At 47.8% G+C, this 27,348-nt stretch overlaps 1 protein-coding gene across 1 annotated transcript; it reads left to right on the top strand.

Moving 5' to 3' along the window:
* The first annotated feature begins 640 nt into the window (after positions 1–640).
* On the top strand, positions 641–23,528 carry UBE2V1 (ubiquitin conjugating enzyme E2 V1). The gene is made up of 4 exons (XM_037500285.2): positions 641–711; positions 12,437–12,585; positions 20,786–20,911; positions 21,992–23,528. The coding sequence occupies exons 1-4, from the start codon at positions 690–692 to the stop codon at positions 22,136–22,138; spliced, it is 444 nt and encodes a 147-aa protein (XP_037356182.1). The 5' UTR covers positions 641–689; the 3' UTR covers positions 22,139–23,528.
* Positions 23,529–27,348: the final 3,820 nt, after the last annotated feature.

The following is a 27,348-nucleotide window of genomic DNA, read 5'->3' as shown; positions in this document are numbered from 1 at the left end:
TTTGTTTACTTGCTTTCTGCCTTGGACTAGAACGTAAGCCCATATGAGCAGACACTTGCTTTTTCAGGAATGTATATTTATCCCCAGCTCCTAGCACAGCACAATGCACATAATAGGTGCTTACTATTTGGATGATTGAATTAATGAATAAGTGCTTTCCCTAGCACCAAAATGCCCTCCAAGTCATTTATCTGTCCTCCAAGCCTCTTCTGGCCAGGGAGCATTGGCCCTGGAAGCAAGACATCTGGCCTGGGTTCACATTCTAGCTCAGCCACTTAACAGCTTCATTTCTCACATTCAGCCCGACCTGGAAGAGATGTCGTGAGGCTCCAACCAACAGGAAAACGTCCGAAGCGAAATAGGTGCTTTTTACTCAGAGCTTCTTTTTTTTCTTTTGCTTTCACAATCGCGCCCTCCTAAGTCTGCTCGCCCCTGCCTTCCTCACCGAGCACCTCAATACCTCCTTCGCACCCGAGCCGGCAGAGGTTTGCAGGTCGCCGGCCCTCGCGCATGCCAATGTTTGCTCTCTCTAAAAAGGAAAGAAAAAAACATTTCCCGCAACGACTCGAGCGGGTCCGCGGGCCGGCGGCAGCGTCTGCGCGTGCGCGTGCGCGCGCGCCTGCGCAGACGGGCCCGGGAGCGGGCGGGGGGTGAAGAAGGGGCCGGCCTTCGCGCGACAGCGACGCAAGATGGCAGCCACCACGGGCTCGGGTGAGCGGGGGCGCCGGGCCCGGCCGGCCGAGGGGGCGCGGGCTCGAGCCGGGGACCGGGGACCCGCAGAGGGCCTTGCAGCGAGACCAGGGCCTCGGCGCCGCCTCTGTCCGCTGGGCCCCGCGGCGGCGACTCGGGCGGCCTGATGGGGGAGGAGGAGCAGGCGGTGGCCGGAAGCACGGGCGGGGGCCGGAGGGGCCTGTGGGCGGCGCGGCGAGGCCCAGAGGCTCCCCGGGGCGGCGTGGGGGCCCGGCTGAGAGGAAGGGTCGGGCCCTGCGGCGCTGCTGAACGGCCGGAGGGGGCGAGGGGCGAGCCCCGAGACACACCTGAAGAGATCGGGGCTGGTGGCTCTTTGGGGGAGATCCGGGAGCCCCCTGGAAGACAGGCGCCCCCAAACGCGGGAAAGCCCTTCTTGGGTGCTGGAGATGCGGGTGGGATGTCCTTTGGGAGGGGACTTAAGAGAAGTTCCTCAGCGTGGATGGGAGAAGGACACAGGATCCAGCAGCGACTGAGGGCAGAGCATCCCCCAGTGGCTAAGGGTACGGCTCCAGCGTTAGTGTTGGGGATGGGTTAACTGAAGAAATCTCTGGATTGATTAGAAAGAAGTTTGGGGGTGGTTGCTTGGGGTGGGAAGGCTAAGGACAGTTCCATGGGATGAAAAGGGGGCAAGGATCTCAGATTCCCCAGGGATCCGGTTGGGGCAGCCGGCAGTGAAATGACCCATCATCATACCAGGTCCCTGTTTGAGAAGACAGATGAATTTCTCGAGGTTAGGTTTTAGGAGAGAAGCTGGAGTGGGACATTTTGTGAAACCCTCCGATGCCGGGTGAAGAACGGATGAATTGGGAATCCTGGAGATGTGTGTCTGGTGGGGCCAGGGAGGGTCAACTAGGGAAGCCCCATGGAGTGGGTCGGAGTTGGAAAAGGTCAGGTTTCAAAGATACTCATTTTAGAGAAGAAAAGACTTCTCTTTATTGGGTGAGGGATGCACACTGGAAGTACCTTTTATGGAGTCTGTCACGCCCATTCTTTTGGATGTGGGGAATGGATGGGCATGGACAGAGGAACAAATGAAGTGGGTACTCTTAGAAGAATAACAAATCCCCACTTCTCTTAGATGGACAAGAGGGAAATGTGGGGGCTACACATTGAGCAGGGGGAAGGTCTTCCAGTCCTCAGAAAATGAGGGAAGCATCACCTGTTTGGAGGTTGGGTTTCCTCAGATGGGGCCAAGGGTGAGATCCTGAAAGGTCCAGAGTTAGCTTTGGGCAGATGCAGATGGCCTTCATGAGGAAGTGAGTGAGCATTGATGAGAAAGATGGGGGTGGGGAAAGGGAGGTTATGAGGTGAGAGTTTGACTCTGGAATTGCAGGCTTTTGGGGGAGAATGTTCCACGTTTGGCGAGGAGGCTATACCCCGAGGTGCCTGGCAGTGAAGTTAGCCAAGGAGGTTCTATCAGATGGAGTGATGATGGGTGGCCTCTGATGGAAGAAACAAACAGGGTCATCATCCTGGGGACTGAAGTCTTCAGACTATTTAAAGCCACCACAGCAGCACTGTTAGGAGAGGTTGGTGACATGAAGGGAACGGGGTCAGGGAATCCATCTTTCCAGGATGTTGCTCCCCTTGGACCCCAAAGAGCCATCTTTGCCTCTCGTTGTTAGGGTGGGGATGGAAGAAGGATCTGGGTGTCTAGTCCTCCCTCAGGCTGCCTTTCCATTTAAAGCAGTGGGGGTCTTCCTGAAGGCTAGAGGAGACTACACATCTTTTTGTAGATTTTGGTTTCAACTGGAACAGCGCTGAGTCAATTTACCAAGATATGTTTATGGGCACTCAGAAGAGAGAGGCTGAGTCAGACCAGACTGCTGGGGGAAACTTCTCACTAGAATAACCCCTGCCAGGTTGCTATGAAGTAGGGGGTACAATGTGCCCGGGGCAGGCAGCATTCTGTAGTATTGCAGCTCAGCTCTGCTTTGCAGTCACTTGAGATAGGCTACCTACAATCCGGTTTAGCAGCTATTTAATTCTAACTTCTTGATGCCCTGCCAATAGAAGAGTGCTTCATAAATGCTGTGGTGGTCAGATAAAATGTGTCAGCTGCTGTGTAGTGTCAAGAACACTTGGTGTGATTTAGGTAACATAGAACAGGCTTTGAGGTATCCTAAAATGGGTTCTTAAAAATCCTTTATTTATTGAGGGCCTGTTATGTCCCAGTGTGGATTGAGAAAATATAGGCATGGCCTCCATTCTAATCAGAGAGAAGACCATTAAATGAGTAAGTCATTAAGATAATTTCAGATAGCAGTAAGTACTATGAAGGAAATTGTCTGTTGGGATAAAGGGTGTCTGGTGAGATGCTTAGAGAAAGCTTCTCTGAGAAGGTGGAATTTGTACTGAGAAAAATGATGGAAGGAGCTGACTGTACAGCTATGTCACAGGCATAGCTGTAAGTGCAATGGCCCTGTTGCAGGACCAAGCTTGGAATGTTAAAAGAACAGCATAAAGGCCTTGTGTGCAAGGGAGGCTTATTAAAGAGATGAGCTGGAGATACATACATGACTTTGGATTTTATTAAGTGTGAAGGGAAGCCATCCAATGAGTGCCTAGTATGAAGTTGGCACTCAGTAAATATTTGTTGAATGAATGAATGAATGAGTCTTAAAAAAGAGGAGAATAACAAGATCTGATCTTTGCCACTGGGCAGTAAAAAGAGTGCAGAGTAGGCCAGAAAGACTTTTTAATTAAACTAAAATGAATATTCAGGCCTGTTTTCTAAGCCAGGGGAGTATTTCAGGTGTAGTCAAGGGCCCTGAGGCCTTCCTTGGGGTTAGAACAAGCCTCTTAATCTGTGCCCCTTGGTTGCCAGGAAACAGCTTCCAAGTTCCTCTGAGGGCTGAACCTAGTTTTTTATGGTCCCTGCTTTCAACACATGGTTACCACACCTTCCCACCTCCCCTAGCTCTGCAGTGTGTGATCTCTGCATAGACCCTAGAGGATGGAACTGTGAGAAGCTCACTAGAAAACCTCAGGGTATCTTTACTCTGTCAGGTGACTTCTTCCATCCTTGACCAAGGTTGCAGGACCTCCATGAGCAGCCCTTGGCTGCCAGGTCCTTCCTCTCACCCGGCGTCTCACAGGCTTTCTTGACGTTAACCAGAAGCCGAGTGCCAGGAGGGTCAGCCTTGGCTAGGCATGGTTTTAAATTTGTGTTCACTGGTGTGGCCTCATGACCCACATCCAACTTAGGAAAATTTAACCGTATGGGCAGCAGAGGGTAAGTAGTCCTCCATTCCATTCTAGGGTGTCCCCCGGAAAGCACTGGAGATGGAAGAAGAGAACCTGCCGACTCTTAGTTGTTCTCATTGCTTTGTGTCTCTTGTGCCAGTGGCAGCTAATTACCTTTTGTACGTGCATTCAGGAGAACCGCCTCACTCAGGGCCCAGTGAAAAACAGCATCTGCTCTGTGATGCCCTCCTCAGGGATTGGCAGAGTTAATTTTGCTGGTCATGATTTCCCTTCCTGTGGCTCTCAAACCCGGTCTTCTCCCCCATGGCCCCTCTCCCCCTCCCTCCATCGCCTGCATTGTGTCTCTCTGTAATTTAATAAAAGTGGAAGACAAGATGTGAAGTTGGGGATCCTGCTGAGTACTGAAAGGCCCCAGGGAAGCGCAGAACAGTGTTTTTGGTGACATGGAGGTTTTAATGCCAGTACTTTTATATTATGTTAGTGCTTTGGCGTTTCCCAGCTCCTTTTATTCTCCACCACCCAGTGAACCAAGCACTGGAGGTGCTGACCCCTAGGATTGGGGGGTGCGGCTGACTGAGGAATAGTGACACCTACACTGGCGCTCAGCACCCTTCCCAACCATCTTGACACCTTAGGCAGGAAGTGCCCTGGAAAGGCCTGCTTCTAAGCAGCTGCTCTTCCGAAGTCTCAGCCTCGGCGCAGTTAGTCTTGGTGCGATAAAGGGCTAAGGGGAAGTCTCTGCCACCTGTAGAGACCACAGTCTCTGTAGCAGACCACAGTCCAGGAGAGTGACTTTCGTTTCTGTGGAAGTTCTTACTTGTATCTTACACTTGATAACTCACACTCGTTGGCTTAGTGGTGCCCTCATGTCATGTACAAAATAGGTCCTTGTCTTACTTGTGAACCTTTCAGACTTCAGGCTGCACTTCTGGGGCTTCCTGTGGCCTAACTGCTGCTAAGGCATGGTCTCACTTCTGCAGCAGCCCTTTGGGCGGGATGTCTGTGGGAAGGTGAGGAAACAGACCTGAGGAGGAGAGCTGACTTGCCTGAGACGCACAGCCAGTGGCTGGCAGGACCAGGACAGTCCTGCTGCAGGTCACGTGCACTTGGCCATATTTTTCTTCTGGCCCTTTGCCAGTTTTCCAGTGCGGCACCCCAAGTGCCTTCAGCCAGTGGTGGATCTCTCCCTTGATTGATTAGCTCCTTCATGGGGAGAGAATACTGAGCGACCAGCAATAGAATTTTTCCTTGTTCTCACATTCACCCCATCACAAGCCCATGGACGTAACCCCAAAGTCATGTCGAATCCTCCTTTTCTCCATCTCCACTGTTGTCATTCTTGCCTAACCCTAATCATCTTTCTCTCACCTGCAACACTCCAAAAGCCTTCTTCTGGTCTTGCCCTTTTCCAACCACGACATACTGTAGATGCTCTACAGATATTTGTTGAATGTTGCAATTAATCCAGCTCTCAGCTTGATGTAGCTAAATTGTAAATTTGATGTATTTGAAGAAACAATGTCTGATAGGGCAGAAACAACCTTGCACCTTGCACAAAGCTCCTGTCCTGATTAGTTGTTATTTATGGAGAGGTTAGCATTGAATTGACTCTGTCCTCTCTTTCCTTAATAGCCCTGACACGCTAACCATGTCTCATTCTTTGTTTCCATCCATGTCTGAGGCAATCCGATCTTTGGCCTTGGTCACTCTAGCAGCAGAGAAATATAGGGTCTTGCATTTTGTCACCAACTGTTTCTTGTCACTTTATGTGGACTGTAAAGGATGACAGGTGGCTGCTGTTTCTCCCTAGATGGGTGGTTCCCAAACTAACCTGCTTAAGAATCAATCACCTGTATGCTTGTTCAGTTGTTGGGCCCCACCCTCAGAGTTTCAGATTCAAGGTGGTGGGCAGTATAGTAGTAGTAGCAGTGTATTTCTCCAAATACATCAAATTTGCAATTTGGCTACATCAAGCTGAGATGCTGGATTGATTTGGGTGCATGACCTGAGAATTACCTTTAAGTTGCTTCTCCAGCAGTCCTTTAGGACAGGGTCCATCTTTGGAGAGCCATTGCTGTGAGGGAGAGAATGCATTTGCTCCTCTGGGCAGGCAATTCATAGCCAGGCTACACTTGCCAGGTGCTCAGGAATAAGCGTTACCTGCCCTTGACTTTATATTTAGTCTTCAGGAACATTGAATCCATGTGCATCACCTTCCAGGCCACCTTATTTTCAGTTTATTGTTTTCCTTGAGTGGGCATCCAGACCAGTTTTAACCAGCAGCGTTCTTTTCGGGACCTGGGCCAGCTCAGGGTTTCCAGGATTGGCGTGCTGTGATAGCTGCTGCTTTGTGCCCGTGATTTTCCCAAAAGATGTTTCAGAGGGCTTCCAAATCCTTCTTGTACCACAAATATTTTAATATGTTGCCGTGTTTCAAATTACAACATTAAATGTTTTACTGTGACATGGTATAAAACCCTATCAAATATTCACACTTAGTCAACCTGGTTGTCATATCTCCTTTGTCATACTCTGCAGCTGCTTACTTTTCAGTTTCTATTTAGCCAAGAACTGACTTTTGATACTGACACAGATCCAGGAAAAATCCTTCTGGAAAGAAGAATTCTAAAATAACAGGAACAGATATTTTCTTTTAAATGAGCTTTAGACTACTGTGATATTTTAGAACCTTGGTGATGTTATCCTTACATTTTCAGTTAACGTTTTAATGGATGTTATGTTAAGAAGAGTTTGCATTTACGGCCACTTTATTGTCACTTGAAGCTGCTCCTCCAGTTGCCTTTTAGATATCTGTTTTACACAATAATATTGAGAATCTTAAAATTTAGGTCAATTCAGTATATGAAAATGCCATAGGAATAAGACATATTCAAGTAGCCTTGAGTTTTTCCTTTCTGTTATGCTTCTGATCTTTGCCATGTTTGGACTCACTTTTTTTAGTATATTCACTGAAATCTTCTTTAAATTCATGGATTAAATTTATAGTTTTGCTTTTCTTTGCGGATAGGATGAGTCCTCACTGACTGATAGGCTTACAGGGTCTGAAGGATCTTGGAACTCTGCAATATTTGGATTTGTGTCCCTGAAGAGCTGTGTCCTGAAGTTCTAGAATTATGGTGTGGTCAGGCCATTTGGAGTGTAACACTCTTGCTCTGTGAAAAATACTAATGTATTAATTCTGTCTGTAGTTTTTAAACAGTTTGGAATATAAGTAACATGCTTTCATATATTTTATCAAAATTCATTTTGTAGTGAAGACTCCTTTGATTTTGTTATTTGGGTAAAACAAACAGTTTACTTCTTAAAGAAAATGTGAATTTCTCTAGAAGTCTCAATCACACCTCATTAAAAAATAGAATTATCCAGTTAGAATGAACAAAATTTAAAACCATAGGTATCTCAGGTATATGGTATCAGTGTCCTGTATTTTGGCCCCATCAGATTTGCAGCAGGAAAGGAAGAAACAGGGAAGAAACTGCTGTTTCTTCCATCAGGAAATATTGAGTACCATTCTATATGCCAGGCAACATACCAGATTCTGGGGAGGCAGGATTGAATGAGTCACAGGTTTAACTTGAGAAGCTCAGAGAGTGAGTCAGACAATAAAAAAAGAAAAGAAAATTTAAAGAAAAGGAAAGAAAGAAAAAGTACAGCCCAGACATTTGTGTGGCTACTAATACAATGTGCTGACGCAGTTGGTTCAGCAGAAAGCTTGCCTGGAGCCAGGCATTACATGGAGGGCTTTACTGCTTTGCCTCATCTGTTCTTCCTTGCCACCTACAGCGGTGGGGGTCTTGGGAGCCCCATTTTGCGGAGGCTCCATGTAACTCGCATATCTCACAGCTAGATTGTTGAAAAGTTATCGAGCCGGGACTTGCTGGCAGGTCAGTGCTCCTAAACATCTGCTGAAAGATGGCAGAATTTTCTCTAAAGTAGACTCCACTGTTAATTTAGCCACTATTCTGACCAGCCTTTGTCAGCAGAGTTAGTACGCTGGGTGCCCTCACATCATGATTCTGCGTCCCTGGCAGCTCAGGACCCTTTATGTGAGTGCACCCTGACAGGGAAGCCCGGCTTGACCTTCTATTTACTTTTGATAAGATGGAGTTTCATATATTTTTAGCCTTCTTTGTACAATTTCGGGTTTTTCAGCAAACATTTATCAAAAGCTTGCCTTGAACAGGCCAGTCGGGTTTTTTTTTAAGTCACATTGTTTTTTTAAAAAAAAAAAAAACAAACCGGGAACTACCGCCCCAGTCATGCAAATTAATAAGCACTGCCTTAACTATCTTGACAACTCCTCTGCGCCATCCAGCCATCCACGCCCTGTAGGAAGCTTGCTGAGCCTCAAGGTATTTGCTCTAAACAAATGCTGCTGCATTCTGCCCTGGGATGTGGATAGAAACACATTCCTCACCTGGCCCTAACCCATCCAGCCCTTCCTGTACATTACCCAGGAGATTTGCCTTATCTCTTGCTCTACTGGGAGCCTTTTGCAGTTCCCCACTAATTACCCTCACAATAAGGGGGGCTGGTGGCAATAACATGGCCCCACTTCTTTAGCTTTCATCAAATTCTGGGGGCCCTATGACCCCCGCAAAGGCCAAGAAAGTATCCTGTGGTGTTATATTTCTCCCATATGCTTTAATACTGTTTTTGTTATTGAACTTTGTATGTGTCTATCTTGTTTAGACAGTGAGGCATTGCAGTTCTGAAATGTGTGGATTTTTTTCGCTTATAAACGTGGTGTAAGCTCAGTGTTGTACACTTAAACCTAGGAAGTCTCAGGGTGATCCTCACCTGTTCATTCCTCCCGCTTACCAGGTGGTACCTTGCCATTTCTATTCATATAGCAGGGAATTCAGTGAGACACTTCGTATTTTGAATTTTTTGTAATCCCTGAATTCTGCTTGTTATTCTTCCTGAACTTTGCTTTTATTTACTTTTTTAAAAAAGATTATTTATGCATACAAGACTTGGGGTGTAGGTTATAGCGGGGGTGGGGGAGAGGATTCACCAGAGACACAGTGGGGAGCAGAACAGGTGGATTGACTGAAATACACTGCTGAGGGGAGCAGCGGGCGAATCAGGAGAGGTCTGCTGCACCATGTGGGTCAGCTCCCTGGCCAGGGATCAAACTCATGCTGCAGTGGTTGGTGATAGCTTCAGTAGTGCTGAGACTAAGCCCTTGCACTACCAGGAAGGCCCCTGAACTTTGCTTTTAATTGGTTTTTGAGTGAAGATAAAAGTAACAGTTCTGCTTAAAAGCTATCCAGTTTGTGGACTTAAATTCTTCAAGATTTAGCTGACTAAAGTTTAACAGAGTACTTAACCAGCGGATGCCAGATTAGCACATTTATCAGCCTTACTCTTCCAACAAAAAAAGGGGGGGGGGGCTTTTATTATTCTCTGAACTAAACCTCGGACAAGGGCTCAAAGGGAATTTTGAGAGCAGTTGGGTGACCCTAGATGTTTGCAAAGTGGTGCTCCTTAAGCAGTATCTGGCCTACGGACATATGACTAAGGTGAAGGGGTGGGTGTCCTTCGGTCAGGACCTGTGTCCTCCAGTTTACCTTAATTCTTAGGCCCCCTGACATTTAAGCCGGACCTAAAGAAATTTACAAAGCCAGAGCACTCTTCCCGCTAATTTTCTTTTGTTCTTTGGAAAATAGAGTTACATATGTGTTATGATTAGTTTTAAAATTAAATAATTTTAAATTATTTAAAATTAAATAATTTTAAATTTCCTCAGTTTTAATTCTGAATTCTAAAATATCAGTAGCTGTAAGCCACACAAGCAAAGGTTCTTTGTAGTCTTCAATAATATTTACGTGTAAAGGAATCTTGAGACCAAAAGAAATTTGAAAACTGCTTTCAAATGGAATGAATGACTACTGTATTAATCAGTATATAGTACAGTTATTCTGATATTTGTAAGTGTAGCCCAACTTCTACATGGAATATTTTTAAACTGCCTAACAGATATTGATCAGTCCAATGTTTTTCATTTATTAAATTGTTTTTGATGCTTATTTTATAATTGAATCAAATTGAATATTCCTATAATGCCAGTACCGCAGTAACGACAAAAGCTGACATTTTCCTCTGTTGTGCTCACTGTTCCAAATACTAACCTAAAATAAGCCTGATTCTTTAGTTCTTTGGTTCTGTTGGACATGTGGGCTTTGTACACTTTGTTTTTTAAGTAATTGAATGTCTAGTCTAATGAAAATGTCTGTTAGAAGTATGGGATTAATTACCAATATAACATTTCTCCCAATTTCACAGGTTAAAATCAAACATCAGAAAAGTGTAACTTGCATTCACTGTTTTGAAATGAACAGCAATAAACTTGTGATTATTTCAATTAGGGTTTCCTGATCTGGTTGTGAGATGATGATGTAACATTCTAGCCATAGGCCTAGTTTGGGAATAGTCATACCAGAAGTAGTTAGCCCAACCTGGTTTAAATACCTGACAAAAGAAAGTCACCCATGTTTTATTTTGCTAAAAAGAGCAACTCAAATTAGAGGTCACATATTTAACTTCCATTCAACAGTGAAGGACTTAGCTATGGATACAGTTATATTTTTGCCATTGTTGATTTGATATGAACAAGTTTTAGTAACATAAAAAATCTTGGGCCACTTAGGGAATAACATTGAGATGCCCACTTAAGAGAAAATATGTATGTACACACACACACACACATCCATACATATGTAGGTATGTACACGTATGTATATAACTGGCAACCTGACAGCAAATCTTATCAGCTCAGATCTCTAAAATACCTACACTCACGCTGTCTCACTACCGCCTCTGCTGTTACCCTGGTCCGAGCCAGTGTTATCTTTTGCTGGGATTAGTGCAGTGGCTTGTTAGCTGCTTCTGCTTTTGTTCCCTTCACTGCCTTCTTCACATAGCAGGCCCGGGGCCGGGAGGGGGGTGGGGTGGCCCGCAAGCCTGTGAAAAAGTAGTCAGGCCCCACTGCTCCTCTGGTCAGAGCTCAGGTCACTCAGTAACAGTTGGAATTCTTTGTCTCCTGCTATTCTTCATCTTACTGACTTGGTTTTAGTTAAATGGGCACTGTTGCTGTTTGGCACTCAGCGCAAGGGGCTTACTTCAGAGCCTTTGCACTTTCTGTTCCGGTTGCCCAGAAGACGCTCCCCTCAGTTCTCTGTAAATCCTACTCCCTCACCTTCAAGTCTTTAGTCTTGAACCCTGATGAGGCTTTCCTTAATACCTGATTCAAAAAGCAGCCTCCTCTTTCCCCTTACTTCTTGTTTCAGAACACTGCCATTGTCGTGGTATATAATTTGCATATTTTGTCAGTGATGTATCCCACACGAATGTAAGCTCTATGGGGCAGGCATTTTTGTTCTACTTACTCCCCAGTGCCTAGGAAAGTACCTGATATATAGTAGATACTCAGATACTTATTTCAGTTGCATGAATGAAGTGTAGTACGTGTCTCACACTTTGGGAAATGCTGATATACTGGGAACATCTGTAGTCTTGAGGCCCTCCAGTGGATCTGTTCTCACAGTCACCTGGTAAGTGCTGCTTGCCTCTGAGAGTGACCATTTGGGGCCTTAGCATTCAAAGAAATGAGAGCTTGTAACTTGCTTGGATCCTGAGTTTTTTCTGTACAAAACAGTCCACATGTCAGGGAATTGGGGGGTGGGAGTGGGGAGCAGAGGCAGAATGTGTTGAGAGAGCCACCCTAGGAGCCTTGCCCTGTGCTCAAGCACAGGGGAAAAGCCCACGTCCCTGCCCTCCCACAGTCTCAGTGTGATAGCTTTGGTGAGATACTTGCCAGGCTTTGGGATTTGGGGAAACAAGCAAATCAGAGCTCTGACTACCCTCAGCTTCTTCACAAGAGAGAAACTATGGCTTAAGTAATTGAAAATGTTATCTTGGGTGCCTTCATTTGACTCGGTTGATCGAGAAGACACCATCTTTATTTGATCCACTCGTGAAGGCCATTCCTCCTAAGGTACTCAGTCATTCCCACAAGCGAGCACATCCTTAGAAAAGTGTGATGAGAACAAAACGGAAAAGAGGCCGCTGCTCTTCCAAGGCACTTTTGTTAGGTCTTGATATTGATAATTTTCATCCCAAACTGTGGACCCAAGTTAATCAACATTTAGACATGTGAATCCTTCACCAAGTTGGCCAGAGCTCAGGGATGGCAGTGGGGTGTCGTGCTAGGCTCTGTCGTCTGGCCCTGGTTAGTCATCGCTTCGCCTGTAACAGAATCGCGCGCCCCTTCTCCTGGCTGTGCTGGTTGGTATAGATAGTTTTGTGAGCAGCAAGTTTGAGGTGCGACCTGTTTCAGCAGTTTTTTTGCATGTTAGCATCTTTATCCCCAGGTAGTCATAATGAGCAGCTAGCTCTAGGCTTACAGGTTCCCCTGGAGTTGCTAGTATCTTGAATTTCTTTCCATTTATTTTAGGAGTAAAAGTCCCTCGCAATTTCCGACTGTTGGAAGAACTCGAAGAAGGCCAGAAAGGAGTAGGAGATGGCACAGTTAGCTGGGGTCTAGAAGATGACGAAGACATGACACTTACAAGATGGACAGGGATGATAATTGGGCCTCCAAGAGTAAGCGTCGAGCTGCGGCTATAAATGTCAATGTCTTAAATTCACTGTGCCTCCTTTTAAAAAATATTAGCCTTATCACGGAAAAAGCTCACCAATGGTATATTTTCTGAAATGTGGCTATTCTTTTACCAGTTTCAGTTTATATATTTGAACCTCCTCTGATGCTGTTTAATCCCTTTAAATGGTAAGCAAACACCTGTTTAGACTCATAGTGTGAATTAGCATGACAATGTAGACAGTGAGGGTTGTTGTTTAGAATAAACTCCTGGGCTTGTGGAAGAACAAGGCTCCAGGTAGAGCCAGCGTTCCTGAAGTGTCCGGATGAACTCCGGGAAGCCTTCACACTTGTGGTTTTTATTCACTCTTAACCCAGTTTGGTCGTGCACCTGATCCAGCAGAGCACTGCCTCCCTGCTCAGCTCCGGTCTATCCAGGGCACTCTTAGGCCCAGAGGCCTTTGCAAAGAAGACAGAAACAATGGGGTTGGGCAAATGACCTGTCTTTTAGAGCTTGGTGATTGGTGCGAGTTTCCAGTCTCCATAACAGCAGCTAACCTTTTTTCAGGACACCTAGTAAAACCACCAGGAAATGTCATTTAAAGCTCACAGAAGCTGTTGCTAGACACTGCCATTTTATAGATGAGGAAACAGACTCAGACAAATGGATTACTTGCCCAAAGTCATATAACTGGTCATTCCCAAACCAGGTCTGACTCGAGCCTGTGCTCCTAACCATCACCTATATTCTCCCTCCTGTTTGTATTTTGACTTTTCCTCAGCTAGAGGATTCCCCAGAGAGGGAGTAAGCTGATGTAGGAGTAGAGTAGTCCTGCAGCTGACACTGATCTCAGACCAGCAGCGGGACTCTCAGGACTCTGCTGCTTGTGCTGAAGGATCCGCCACAGGTTCATCCCCCTGGCTGGGCAGCTCTGGCGGCTCCCGGGCCGGGCTGCCAAGGGCCGTTCGCTGGTTTCCCCGAGACGCTCAGTCATAAACCCATGTGGTGAGTGGCTGGCTTTACCATTTAGTGTTCCTTCTTGACTCATTTTTCTGACCCTATTGTCTTGTTTTCAGGTTTTTAAAACTTCTTCTGTTTTTCTTCTGGTTTTTTTCCCTTCTTTTTAATCTGTGAAAACCAGGCTTTTCTGGGTCTGTGAAATAACGGGAACCTGGCCTGGAAAGCGTGTGTCTTCATGGAGATCGCTCTTCTTGCCCTCCCTGAAAGTCTGTGTGGTGATGGCTTCCTTCGCTGTGTCCCTTCTCCTCCTGGGAGTGGTTTAGGTGTCTTGAGGAGGAAAGCTGTCCCTCCCTGCTCTTCCCAGCACCTGGAAATGACTCAGAGTAGGGTAGCTGTTTAACAGAGGTGATCACAACAGATGCCTTTTTAGGTTCTAACAAGTTAAGGGCGAACCAATGCAGAGCCTGTGAACGCAGTCGGTGCCTCTGAGTATAACCCGAAACGAGCACACAGAGGGAACCGTTGGCTTCTGGAGAAAGTGCTCCTCCATTCCACCCCAGCCACTTTGCGCCCAAGTGTCAGTTTCTCTACTTTTCCAGAGGGGCCGCTTCTGTGAGCAGTTACCATATGTGAGTTGTCTTCATACCTTCTCTTTCTTTCTTAGTAACAGCCTTATTGAGATAGAACTCACATGCCACAGAATTCATTTACCATAGAATATCCCCTTAAAACACATCGCTCAGTGGTTTTCATTGTTCAGAATTACATGACTGTCATCAATCCCAGAACATTTTCATCATCCCAAAATGAAGCCCCATCACCACTGGCAGTCATTGCCATTCTACCCCCAGCTCCTCAGCCGTGACCTCCGCTCATTTATTTTCTGTCTCTGAATTTGCTTGTTCTGGACATTTAATGGAAATGGACTTGTACAATTTGTGGTCTTTGACCAACTGCCTTTACTTAGCATGCTGTTTTTAAGGTTCATCCATGGGATAGCACTTAGTAGCTCTTCCTCTTTTATGACCAAATAATATGCCATCATCTGAATATTCCAGATTTAATTAGCTGGTAAACATTTGGATTTTTCCTTCTTTTTGCCAGTTACAAACAATGCCTCTGACATTTGTATACAGGTTTTTGTGTGGGCATGTTACCATCCTCTTAGACATTGTTGGATCATGTAGTAACTGTATGTTTACATTTTAAAGAACTGCCAAACTGTTTTCCAAAGTGACTGTACCATTTCACATGCCCACCCGCAGTGCATGAGGATTTAGGTTTCCCTGCACCCTCCCCCATACCTGTTACTATCTGTCCTTTGAATCCCTGTAGTTGATTTGATTGCCCTGGTTCCCCAAGGTAAAAAGCAAAGAGTCATCAAAGGAGCTCTCTACTTCTAGATGCTTCCCGTGACTAATCTGTTTTATGATTAGGATACAAGGTATATGTTGTGCCTCTAGAATATTGACATAATTATAAAAGCTGTAAATACAGCACTTGAGTAACTCATCTCCCCAGAACATTTTTGTTATTGTTACTAAAAGAAAATCCTCCACCTAAATTAAAAGGCCTGTACCTTACAATCCTGCAGTTCTGCTAGGAATTTACTTAGCTTTTCTTGAACATAGTGCCCAAAGGCAGCTTACCATGTATAAATTATTCCATATAACATTTTCAGTAATAGCAAAATATTAGGTACTGCTCAGCTATTGAAAAGAATGAGATATATATGTGTGCTGAAGTGGATGAGTCCATGATACTTAAGTGAAAAAAGTAAGGTCCAAAGCAGCATAAAGAATAAATGCTGCCACTTGGGGTGGGGCGCACAGGGAGAGGGAAAGCTTGTGCATGGCTGTTTCTGTGCGGTTAGAATACTTTGGGAAGATCATAACAGAAGCTGCTTTCTTCATAATGGATCTGGCTGACTGGGGCCAGGTGAAAAGGACACTTATTTTTACTATATACCTTTTGTATTCTCTGAGTGTGCTTTAATCATGAGTGTGTTAACTATTTACATATACCTTTTTTTTTTTTTTTTTTTTAAGGGAAAGCAAGTCCTCCAAATCTAAAAGCTAAGCTTCCCATCTAAGTGCCCACGCAGAATTCTGGCAAATTCTGCCCACAGCTAACTGCCAGAAGCAGAGCCCAGAGGGGGTCCCAGAGCCGGGGGGAGAACAACGTTTCTCATACTTGGCTCTAGTAACACCCTGGACTGTGGGTCATTCTCTGCTGTAGAGCCACCTTGGGCAGCGTAGGGTGTTAGGCAGCACCCCTGGTCTCTACTCACTGGGGCTAGTGCCTCCCTCCCCTAGTTGTGACCCCCGGAAGTGTCTCTGGACTTGGCCTAATTCCCACCTGACTGACAAGCACTTCTGACCTCTGGGGTTCTCCACCACAGTGTTCTGGGGTGTGTCCAGAAGTGCTGTTTGCGTGTTTGATGAAATCAGTTTGGGAGTGGGAAGTAAAAGGAAAGTGACCCTTTCTCCTTTTCATTAAACTGCCCACAGAATGAAAACTGGTCAGTTGGTGTGCTGCTTCCGGCTCTTACTGTGGCCGCAGACATAATTGTATATTCTTTTGAATAAAAGTGACGCCCTTCTATGCACAGTGTTTTTGCAACTTTTTTTTCTCTTTTATTTAGCAGGTAGATACTTGTCTATATCCGTGCATATGAGTGTATTTTTAAAAAACTCTTTTAAGTTACATGTCTGATACATGACTATATTCTTGTAAAAACTTTGAAACCATACAGAGTGTCTGGAGTAAGTGCCCTTTCACTCTGTGTTAGGAAAAGAGAGCTACTAGGTGTTTCCACAGAGCTCACTCAGTGTAGGGAGTTGATCACAGCTGGGCAGAGCTGTGAGATGGGATAAGCAACAAAGGCACATTGCGGGCACACACAGATGATACTGCGGGGAACCATCGCGGCCCCTGGGGCTGGGGCATGGGAGGAGGCTAGGCGCAGAGCTGGGAGGAGAGGTACCCTCCGTAGCTGGTCCCTGCCACAGCCAGCGAGGTTGGCTAGGCGAGATCAGATACTGGAGACCAGAAGCAGCTCTTGCTGCCAAGATAAGAGGCCCCTGCTGAGGTGACACTGACAGGAACGGAAGGCAAATGAGAGGAGTGAGTACCTTTCTCGTTTTAGTATTTGGGTCACGTGGTTGACTTGACAGTTTGGCCTTCAGTTGTACCGTGTTCACGTGGCCCGGGGGTCGAGTGAGAGGCATGAATAATTGATACTGTCTGTGGTGAGTCCTGTGGCTCCCTGGGAAGTGAGCAGAGCGATCAGGACAGAGGAAAGGGGTATCCTCGTGTGTAGAGGGCAGTGGGCAGGTGCTGCGAAGCTCCGAGCCCACCTGTCTCTTGTGGCTGGGGCTGTGCAGGCTACAGTGTCCCTTCGTCAGCCAGCTCCACACCTTCCCCTGTCAGATTCAGGAGACATCCTGAAAGGCCAGAGAAGGGGCACCGTTCCCTGTAGCCAGTCTAGGGGGTGTCCCAGCTGCCAGCCTGGGGCGCCTACAGAGGACTCCCTTGGAGTCTGGCGAGAGCTTCCTTCGAGCCTCTAGGCCTTTGCCTTTGTTGCCCCAGCTTTAAGGGTCACCACCTTCTTCCTTCAGTGATGCCCTATTAGCTCAGGTGTTGCTTGCTTGTTCAGCCCACCGACACCTGTTCACAGCCCCCCACACACATTAAATTCTCTGTTAAAATATCTAGTGTGGTGTCTTTGTCCTGCTTCTCCCTCCCTGTCGTGTCCTCCCTGTCCTCCCCAGGTGCACTACATGCATGAATCCTCTCGGGCTCCGCACAGCCCCGCTTTCTAGTGCGGAGGGCCCGCCCTTGGTGCCGACGCAGCACGGGCCCACACTGCACGTAAACATAATCCGTATTTAACCCCAAGATTTTAAATGAGTAGCTGTTGAGTAGTTGACCTAGTGTTGCCTTTTTATATATTAATTTAGGTTATTTATGATTTTCTTTGCATATGTTTGCTGCCCATGTTTTCCTTTCCTCGTATATTTTATGACACTTTAAGAGTTATAGAAAAGTTGCAGAGTTCCTCTACATGCTCTACCCCAGTTTCCCCTGCTTTGCACACCTTGTATCAGTTTGGTACCTTTGTCACCACCAGTGAGTGAATCAACACTGATACGTCATTATGAGCTAAGTCCATACTTTATTCAGGTGTTCTTAGTTTCTCCTGTGTCCATTTTCTGTTCCAGAAGCCTCTCCATGATATAGCACGTTGTATTTTGTCTTCATGTCCTGGGCTCCTTGTGGCTGCGACAGTTTAAGGTTTTTCTTATTTTCGTTGTCCCTGGAGAATGAATCTCTATTGGAATGTGTCTGGTATTTTATCATGACCAGGCTGGGGTTATCTTTTTTACACAGACATTTTTTTAGGCCCAGGAAAAGTTTAATCTCTAGGCTCTGGGCCTGTGGTGCATAATGGGTGAAGCCGCCCGAAGGCACATAAACCCCCCAAGAACTGAGGAGGTGCTGTCTGCTCTTGCAGGGTCACAATCCTCTGCAGCTCACTGGCCATCTTTCAGTGTGTGCCTTCGAGAAAGGTAGCCAGTTCCATGAATACGCCATGTTTGTTTAGTCCCATGGGTTGTTTGCATCATATTTTCGTTCCCATGAGCCCAGCTGCTGGGCGTTCCTGGAAATGTGCTCCCACTTTGCTCAGTTCCGCGGGTTGCCCCACAGCTTGTACCACATCAGCGCGCAGAGCATTTGTGAGAAGTAGTAAGCCTTCAGAGCAGTGTTCCTCATGGAGACAGAATGTTCTAGCATTTCTACTTCAGGCATATCTTTCTTCAGTGAAGCCTCTAGCAGGTCCATGGAGCACTGGTCAGCAAAACAAAAGACCAGAACCTTGTTTCCTACAAAAGCCTTGCTTTGGGTTTTTATGTGACCCTTCAAATCATCTGTTGCTTGAGTTTGAGGTGATTTTTTTTCTGTTGCCAGTTGAACATCAGTGGTTTGAAATTCAGTATTTCAAGACTTTGTGGTTTTGGTAATTACCATGAGCCTGTGCCCTAAAGACATCTTTATGTAAGAAATTCTTTGAATTGTGTGACAAAATCACTGAGCATAAATGCAGGACACACCCAGAGGTGAATTGTCAGTAGATACTGAGTGTGTAGTTAGTGATGGAGACTGTTAGATGCTGAGGAGAGACCTTTTAGGATATTTTCCATAAATCTAAATGGCAGTCATGTCCCTGCGCTTCTGTTTACTGGGTGAATTTTTTTTCCTCTTGAGGAAACACCTTCATTGTAACAAGGTGTTCATTTTATAAAAGCTGTCAAGAGTAAAGTTTGTTCATTCAACAAACATTTGAGTACCAGCTCTGTTGAGCCCCACCCTCGCTCTGCTTTTAGAGGGAGGTCCATGGAGTTGGGGTGATGCTCTTCAGTCAGAAGGTCAGGAAGGAAAGCCCTCTGGCACCCAAGAGCTGCAGAGGCCAGGCACCTGGTGAAGAGTCTCTGGGGTGGGGAGAGCCTGCGAGTTTGAAGAGTAATAAGGCACCTGGGGGGAAGGGAGAGGAGCCTGTACAGAGGGTCAGGTCCAGAACTGGGGTTTCCTTTTGGGGTCGCTAGGAAGCCAGTGGCGGGTAACTTGGCAGAGCATTTTCTGGTTTTATTTTATTTTATTTTTAATATTTTTATTTATTTTTATACAGGAGCTGGGGTACAGGCCAGAGTTGCAGGGTTGGGGGGTGAGAGGATTCACCAGAGGCAGAGCAAGGAACAGAACAGGCAGACAACAGAAATACACTGCTGAGGGGAGCAGCAGGCATGACAGGAGAGGTCTGCCGCACCATGATTTGCTGGTTTTAAAGGGTCAGTTGGGCTGCTGTGGAGAACAGATTGTCAGGGAGCAAGACAAAGCAGGAGTGATACTAGTGAGGTGTGCTGGAGGCAGGTGTGTGGGCGTGGGTCTCTCGGAGGTAGATGCCAAGCCCTTGATGATTAGAAGGTAGGGTGAGAGAAAAGGGGGTCTCGCTGGGCACTGGGTTTGAGCTTCTTTAAAGCTAGATTGTGGTGCCACTTGCATGGAAGAGAGCAGGTGCGGGCTGAGGTGGGTAGAAATTGAGAACAGTTTTGGTTTTGTTAAGAGTTCGGGGTCTTTGGTAAGTGATGTGAAAGGCCCTTAGGCTTGTGTTATGAATGCCTCTGCATGTTAAAATGTATTCCAGTTTTGTAGACATAACCTTTTTGGGGGTTTAAATCACATCCTCTGTAATTTACTCCCCCCAAGAGTGCCGGATGTTGCTGCACAGGCGCAGTTATTATGCAGCAGGCGCTGAGGAAGGGGCGCTGGGGCCCAAAGGGAAGCCCACAGAAGAGGGGCCAGTCTAGCTGGGAAATGTCCCTCTTCAGCATGGCCTTCGGACACACAAGTGATAACAAGGCAACTTGACACACGACAAAGCTGTGCTCCAGCCTTTTGCCCTGCGCGGCCTTCACACTGATTCTCAGCCGTGTGGTGGTGTGCACAGGGCAGGCAAAGCCCACATGCCGTGCCGCTCGGCCGGGAGCCGCCATGGTGAGCGGGTCACTGGCACGGGGACTTCTCCAGCCTTGCTCCCCAAGGCATGCTTGGTATTTGAAGGACTTTTTCTTCCAATGCAGGCCTGATGTCCTTGGCCTCCTGCCTCACCCACTAAATGCCAGTGATCTCTCGCATCGGCACAAAAACAGCAGGCCGAGCCGCTACACACCATTTGAGACCCTTGTGCAGTGCACGGCCACCGCGTGGTGAAGTCGGGCGTCTGTACCGCACCCCCTTCCTTGGTTTTGACATTCTCCAAAGAGTGCCCTGTTGTATGCTGTGCACATAGGCACATAGGCACCGGCTGACAGTCCTGGCGTGAGTGGACATTCCCCGAGACCGCCCAGAATAAGAATGCCTTTCACCCACCCCGTGACCCCCAGCACAGGGCGGGCCTGCGGAGGAGATAACATGGACGCAAGTCCATTTGGTTGGGCCTGATGGTACTTGGCAGAGGTACCTCAGTGATCCTCATTTAAATGCTCTGTGCCCCCTGCCCTCACCCCAACCAGAAGGCCTGTGTATGAGTATAGTTGCTGCTGACTTCTCAAGTACCAGGTAGAGGTGGTGTTGGGGAGCAGGCACCCCAGTCCTGTAGTCAGGAACTAGTGGCCTTCACAAGTTCTGCTTCTTTTAATTCATTGTTTGTAACTGCCTGACATCTCTGTACCCTTTTTTTCCAGACAATTTATGAAAACCGAATATACAGCCTTAAAATAGAATGTGGACCCAAGTACCCAGAAGCACCCCCCTTTGTAAGATTTGTAACAAAAATTAATATGAATGGAGTTAATAGTTCTAATGGAGTGGTAAGTTGGCTTCTCTGTCCTGCTTTTTCTTGCTGTTGAAAATTACTTTGTATTTAGCATCAGGGCACTTTAAGCCATGTTCTCTCTCTCCCTTGGTTACTTGATATAAAATACCTTGCTGTGCACACATGCAGATTTGGGGTGGGGCCCGCTTCCCGGCTGTATTCAGCCATCACTGGCACAGTTTATAATCTGGGCGACACGGTGCCGGTCGCTTTGAGGAACGAGCTCATTCAGTCCCCATGAGAACAGGTGAGGAGAGAGGCACAGGAGTGAAAGTTCTTGCCCAGGGTCACACTTTCACCTCATGGGCCTTATTTGTGGACCACTGGTACGTAATATTTTTTCCTTTAATGCTTTTTTTTTTTTTTTTTTTTAAGCTTAGTATCAGTACCATGCTCACCATCAGACCTGGAAAACCAGTCCCACTCGTTGTAAGAAGACAGTGATGATGGCAGTAAATAGCAGTTAACCAGCATTTTGACTTCATACGTTGCTGGCTCAAAGCTTTGCATTTTTGCTGCCTGCTCTCCTTTGCAGGGGGGCTAGTGTTACAGGGTGCTTCTCATGTGAGCGTCACGTGGACAAGGCCTGTTTTTGAGTTATTCCCATGACTTGAAAGAAAAGTGAACAGACATGAGACTTGTTGCCAGTGTCCAGTGTTCCTTGCTGTACACGTGAGCTCTGGGACGGTGGCATCCTGAGCCCAGAGCTGGGAGGTGCCGCCTGTCGTGAGAGCCACCACGGCCTTCGCTCTCCCAGCCACCCCGCCAGCCTGGCACACCCCCACTGTGTGGAGAGTCCCCAGCTGGGCGGCTGGTGCAGGAGCAGGTGGTCCTTTCCTAGCTGGTCAGGTGGGTGGGTGCCGAGGGTCTGGCCACCTCTCCGAGGGAGGTGCCGTGCAGGCATTCCTCACGTTAGCTGTTGGTGTGCGGCCAGCATGTTCAGCTCAAAAAGTCCGTTGTCTTCAAGTTTGTTCTGTTGCTTAGCTCCGGGATACAGCGGTTCTTTTATTAGAGTGCTTGAAAATAATTGGGGTGGGTTGTTTTGTTTTTTTTTTGTTTTTTTCCCTTTTTGTAGGTGGACCCAAGAGCCATATCCGTGCTAGCAAAATGGCAGAATTCATATAGCATCAAAGTCATCCTGCAGGAGCTGCGGCGCCTCATGATGTCAAAAGAAAATATGAAACTCCCTCAGCCGCCGGAAGGACAGTGTTACAGCAATTAATCACAAAGAGAAACCACAACCCCCCGCCCCTCCCCATTCAATTTAAGCAGTCTTCATTTTCCACAGTAGTAAGTTTTCTAGATACGTCTTGTAGACCTCAAAGTACTGGAAAGGAAGCTTCCATTCAAAGGCAGTTTATCTTAAGATACTGTAAATGATACTAATTTTTTGTCCATTTGAAATACATAAGTCGTGCTCTAACCAATCACCATCCTGTCAAGTGTAACCACTGTCCACATAGTCGAACTTCTGGGATCAAAAAAGTATATTGAAATTGAGTCCCGCCGTAACTGGTGGGGCACATCTAACTCAACTGTGAAAACACATCACACAATCACCTTGCTGCTGATTATGTGGCCTGGGGTCTCTGCCTTCTCCCCTCTCCACCCACCCACCCCCTCGCTCCTGCAACAGCCCTCCAGCTCGGGGTGGCTCGTTAGAGTCGATGTGAAGGTTTTAGGTCACAGCCTGTGGGACTCCTGCTGGGTGTGTGGGGTGCTTTGTCTGCACCCCTGGTTTCCTTTCTTAAGTCTTAAATGAAGCCCCCCTTCCAAGCCATCATCCCATCCCCAGACTCCACTATCGCCCCTGGCCGAAGCATAGATTGTAACCCCCTCTTCTCCCCTCTGAAATTGGCCTTTGGTGAGGAATTCAGGGCTTTCCCCATAACTCCCCCACCTTTATCGAGGGGTGCTGCTTTTCCCGTCCTCCTCAAGTCCCTTTCTGTACCATTACCACCCACCACCCTCCATGACACTTCCTTGCTTTGGCCAGAAGCCATCAGGTAAGGTTAGAAAGTCTCTGACCTCCCGCCTTTAGTTTTGGAACCACGTTTGTTTCCTCTCCACCAGCCTGGGAAATGAATATCGGGTCCTCAGCCCTGCCGCCCTCTGCTGTCACCCTCAGCTGATGGGTTTTTAGCTCAGGTTTCGCTAAGGTAAAAGAACAGTCCCCAGGGCTACTCAGACCTGCCCACTCTCAAAGTCCTTGGTGATTAAACGTGGAGAAAGACCACAGGAAGACACTTGTAAGCACATGCACGATCCCTCTGACTGAATTGTTTTCTTTTCCTGTAATTGCTTTTGCTTTTAAAAAAATGAAGTTTTAAAACAGGGCTCTTATTTGGTCATCCTTGCGATCCTTTGGGGTCTAGTTTGGAATCTGACAACTGGAACAAAAAGAACCTTGAATTCGGTGCATACTTTGGTTTTGGTGCTGCTGCTTCTCACGGTCCTCAGCAGGGATTAAAAAAGAACTCGGTGTGCACGGCAGATCCCCGAAATTGGCGGGCTTGACTTCCTGGCAAATTGCTGCGTTTTTCCACTTTTCTGTTTAGGACCACTAAATGCTGAGATGTGGATGCATACCGAAATAAAGCAATTCATTGTGTTCTGAAGGGTTTTTTTTTTTTTTTTTTCTCCCTCAATTTAGTGTTTATGTAAAATCACCTTTTGAAGCAGCAACTATCCAATCTGAAAAACATTTGATCTTTCCATTAATCTTTTTCTGGGGAAAACCTTAGTTTTAAGGATTTAACATCCTATAAGTAAAGATTAACAGTATTCCATAAGCAGCCTTTTTATTGTCAGACCATTGCCTAATTTTAATATAATAAAAAAAAGTGTGCGTTAATATTTAAGAAGCTGTATTCTTCTTCCTCTTGGAATATAATTTAGGAACAGAACGCAATGTCTTAGATGCCTTGGGATTCGGGCTGGCGTCCTAAAGCAGGGAAGGGCAGACTTTTTCTACAAAGGACTTAAATATTTAAATATTTAGGCTTTGTGGGCCAAGAGGTAAAAAATCAAAGGTATTCGGTAAGTATTTCTCTAACGAGATTTTCACATTTTTAGTGATGAAACAGTAGAAGTGAGTGCAACTTTTTGGGTAATGTTACATACAGGCCTACTAAGAGAAGAAAGGAATTCTTTGTTTAGGGAATAAGATTTTGTTTAATTGGGATTCACAGCCATTTTCCCTGTTAGCAAGTCAGTCACAAATGTTCATCTGTAAAATCTTTGTTGAGGAGCCACGTGAAAACAGTCAGTGGGCCAGTGGACCGTGGTGCCCACCCTCGACCTGAAAGCTTGAAGTGGGGAAGGAGAGGGCTGTCCCTCCTGTGACTTGAGGAGATTGTGGGGCTGTAGCTCTTGAGTCTCCACTAGAGAAGGACGATGGGTTGAGTGGTCTGTTGGGAGGGCAAACTCACAGGGTTTCCACATACATTTCTGCTGTTTGAAGCAAAAATTTTGATCTGCTGCTTGACAGTTCGTCTGCCATCTACTCTGTAAGGAGTGGAAGCGTCTCTGCAGTTCCTACCCAGGGTTTGAACTTCCTGTCACGGGGCCACAGTCCCAGTGCCCTGTGCAGGAGCCAGGCTGTCCCCTGGAGGTGGCTGGGGCCGCCCAGATGTCAGCACCTCAGCGCGTGTCGTCGGGCCTTCCAGCAGGCCCCTTCCTGAAAGTGCCGTCCAGACCTCTGCCCAGTGGCCTGAGGAGTCCTCTGGAATGAATTGGTGCCTTTCAGGCCCCCTGAAAGGGGTCTGGACCAGGGACTTTTCTGGGTTCTTTACCAATCAACTCTCGAGAGAAAGGATGAAGCTCTGAAATTACTTCAAAATGCTGCTGGAAAACCCCAAAGCAAATTCAGCTAAATGGAAGGGAGAAAGCGGCCTGTCTGCAACCCCAGCGTGCACCGTGTAGTCTTCGTGCCTACGTGGAGCGGGGATCAGGGCTTCAGAGAAACACAGAACCTTCCTGGATCAACCATCTCAATCTCTGGTCTGTGGTTATTACGACCTGCGGTTGTGTCATTTGCTTTCACTGGTGGTGGTGGGTTTACGGGGGCCTAACGTCTATGGCTGGAGCTTAGGCCTCACCTAAATAAACCCTGGAGGAGTCTCACCTGAGGTTCACAAGAAGGCGGCTTTTGCTGGTGCCTGCCTGGAAATCCCAGCGCCTGCCAAGTCCGCTCCTGAGAGAAGATATGTTCAATGTTATTTTTCACTGCAGAACTTTGGGGTGTAAGGAGGTCCCATAGTGACCTGACTAAGTCGGGGGAGGCAGTGGGCATTAAAAAGACCCTTTCTGATTGACCAGCATCAAACCAGCAATAGGTCTTCATTGCCCAGTGACCTCTGACCAGGTTCCTAGGTCCTTTGGGTGGGGTGTACACTTAGGAGTGGAGGGGACAAAGGGCACAGACCCTGGTGTACAATGTCCAACCCCTGGTGGACACCCTCCTGCCCTTTGGACCTTCCCCAGGAGTGGACACTTGGCATCCTTTCTCCGCTGTCCCTGCTCCCCTTTAGTCCCTCATCCCCGAACCTCCCAAAGGACTCTGGAAATAGCATTAGAATGGCTCTGTCTCGTTCGACAGAGGGGGAAATTCTCAGGCAGGGCAGCTGGTGAAATCACCTCTTTCCAGTTGGAGAGAAATAAGCTGGGGCGGGCTGTGTGGACTACACAGCTCTGAGCCGCAGGGAGCACAGGAGTTTCTGGGCTGTTTTTAGCTGTCTCGAGTTGGCTGAAGGCGACTTCAGAAGAAGGGAGGACTTAGGGTGAAGCCAACATTGCTGCTGCTGGGCCCATCGCTGGGATTCTGCTTGGTGGCAGTTGCCAGGGACGTGGACTTGGTGAATGCCTGATGGTTCTGATTTTCCAAGAGAAGCTGCAAAGGCAACTCCTAACTGTCACCTGACCATCTTCTTTCACTGTCCACGTCGACCAAAGCGCCAGCACAGCTCGCCGGCCATGGGTGAGGCCTGTCCAGAAAGGCTTTGCCACTAGATGCACCGTGGTCTGCTGGAGATGGTCTTGTGGACCTGGGACCACTGGGAGGCCTGTGGGCCTGGAGGCTCTCTCCAGGGTACAGGGAGCACCAGCTCTGGCCCAGGTGCAAGTGGCTGCAGGATGCAGAGAAGCAGTCCCACCTTCATGAGGCTGAGCTGCCCTTGCAGTGAGTGACCCCAGTTCTTGCCGTGCCATTGCTCCCATTCAGAGAGAGGACCCCAGTTCCAGAAAAGTGAAGATGTGAAACACTGTAGTGCCAGCAAGGCATGGGGCAGGTCTGTCGACTCGGGCAGACGGGTGAAGGGGCGTCCCGGAGCCCTCAGTGGCTTTTTCAGGCTCTAGTGCTCTTGAGACACCAATTGTGGGGTGAGCCCGCAGGCTGGCAAGGCAGGAAGGCCAGGGGGCACTGGAGACTGTCAGGCCTCGTAACCCCCAGGGAATCTTTACTCTTCAGGCTTTCTCGGGCATTCTCTCGTGGCTCTTCCTCTGGTAATTGTTCCGCCATAGCCATTCTCCTGTCTCTGAGTGACGGGGCCCTTACAGCCTCGGCCTCGAGGCTCAGGTGTGCCCACTTGCGCATGCCCTCACCATGCTCCAGGTGTCCACCCTCAGGCACACGTGCCCCACGCCCACGCTCCTCAACGCCTCCCGTATTCAGGGCCGCAGGTGGTAGCCACAGAGGCCAGCAGCGTAAAAGCCTGAGCAATTCACTTACCCTCCGGTACCCATCTCAGAGTTGGCGGGAAGCAGGGGTGTTTGCCCACACCCCATCCCTCAGGGCAGGCAGGAGAGTCACTCGCCCGAGCCCCCGTTTTTATATTTACTAAGTAGGCACGGCATGGACCTAGAAAGGACTTCACCCACCAGGAGGGAAGCAGAATGGGAGAGGAGGCGCCTTCCTGCTTCTCATCCCGGCCCTCAAGTCCCTCCCTGCCTGTGTCAGGGGTCCCCCCAGGGTCACCTCCGAAAGTGCCCGTCAGCGGGCCTTGCTGGCTCCTGTCCCCCCACTGCTTTTCATAACATACCCAGGAAGGGGGCCTCCGCTTGGCTCCTCAGAGTTTGCTCCCTTCCCGCCTCTCCAGTCCCTGCCGAGCGGCCTGAGGCCTACCGGGTAGTTTCAAGGCCGGCCCCACCCGGGTGCCCCGGCCCGTCCTGCGGATGCACCTGGGCTGGGCGGCCCCCTCGGGGCCGGGCTCTCGGGAGAAGGGGCGTCTGCCTGAGCCCCGCCGCACACGCGGTCAACGACAACATCGTGCTTCTGTGTTCAGCCTCGGGCGCGTGTGTGAAGCGCGCAGACATCTGCGGCGGGCCTGGAAGTGGACTTCGCCGACCCAGGGACACGGGCGGTTTGAATTCGGTCATTTCCCGGCCGCCTAGCCCGGCCACGCCGGCCCCGGGGCTCCCTGCCGTGGAGTCACA

Source organism: Talpa occidentalis, unplaced genomic scaffold (assembly GCF_014898055.3).
Source record: "Talpa occidentalis isolate TD23 unplaced genomic scaffold, MPIMG_talOcc4v2.1 talOcc4.10, whole genome shotgun sequence".
Taxonomy (NCBI): domain Eukaryota; kingdom Metazoa; phylum Chordata; class Mammalia; order Eulipotyphla; family Talpidae; genus Talpa; species Talpa occidentalis.
This window is presented reverse-complemented; position numbering and strand designations above follow the sequence as displayed.

Coding starts and splice junctions, on each gene's coding strand:
- UBE2V1 (XM_037500285.2), top strand. CDS start 690: ATGGCAGCCACCACGGGCTCGG. Junction 712..12,436: donor GGCAGCCACCACGGGCTCGG/GTGAGCGGGGGC, acceptor CATTTATTTTAG/GAGTAAAAGTCCCTCGCAAT. Junction 20,912..21,991: donor TTAATAGTTCTAATGGAGTG/GTAAGTTGGCTT, acceptor CCCTTTTTGTAG/GTGGACCCAAGAGCCATATC.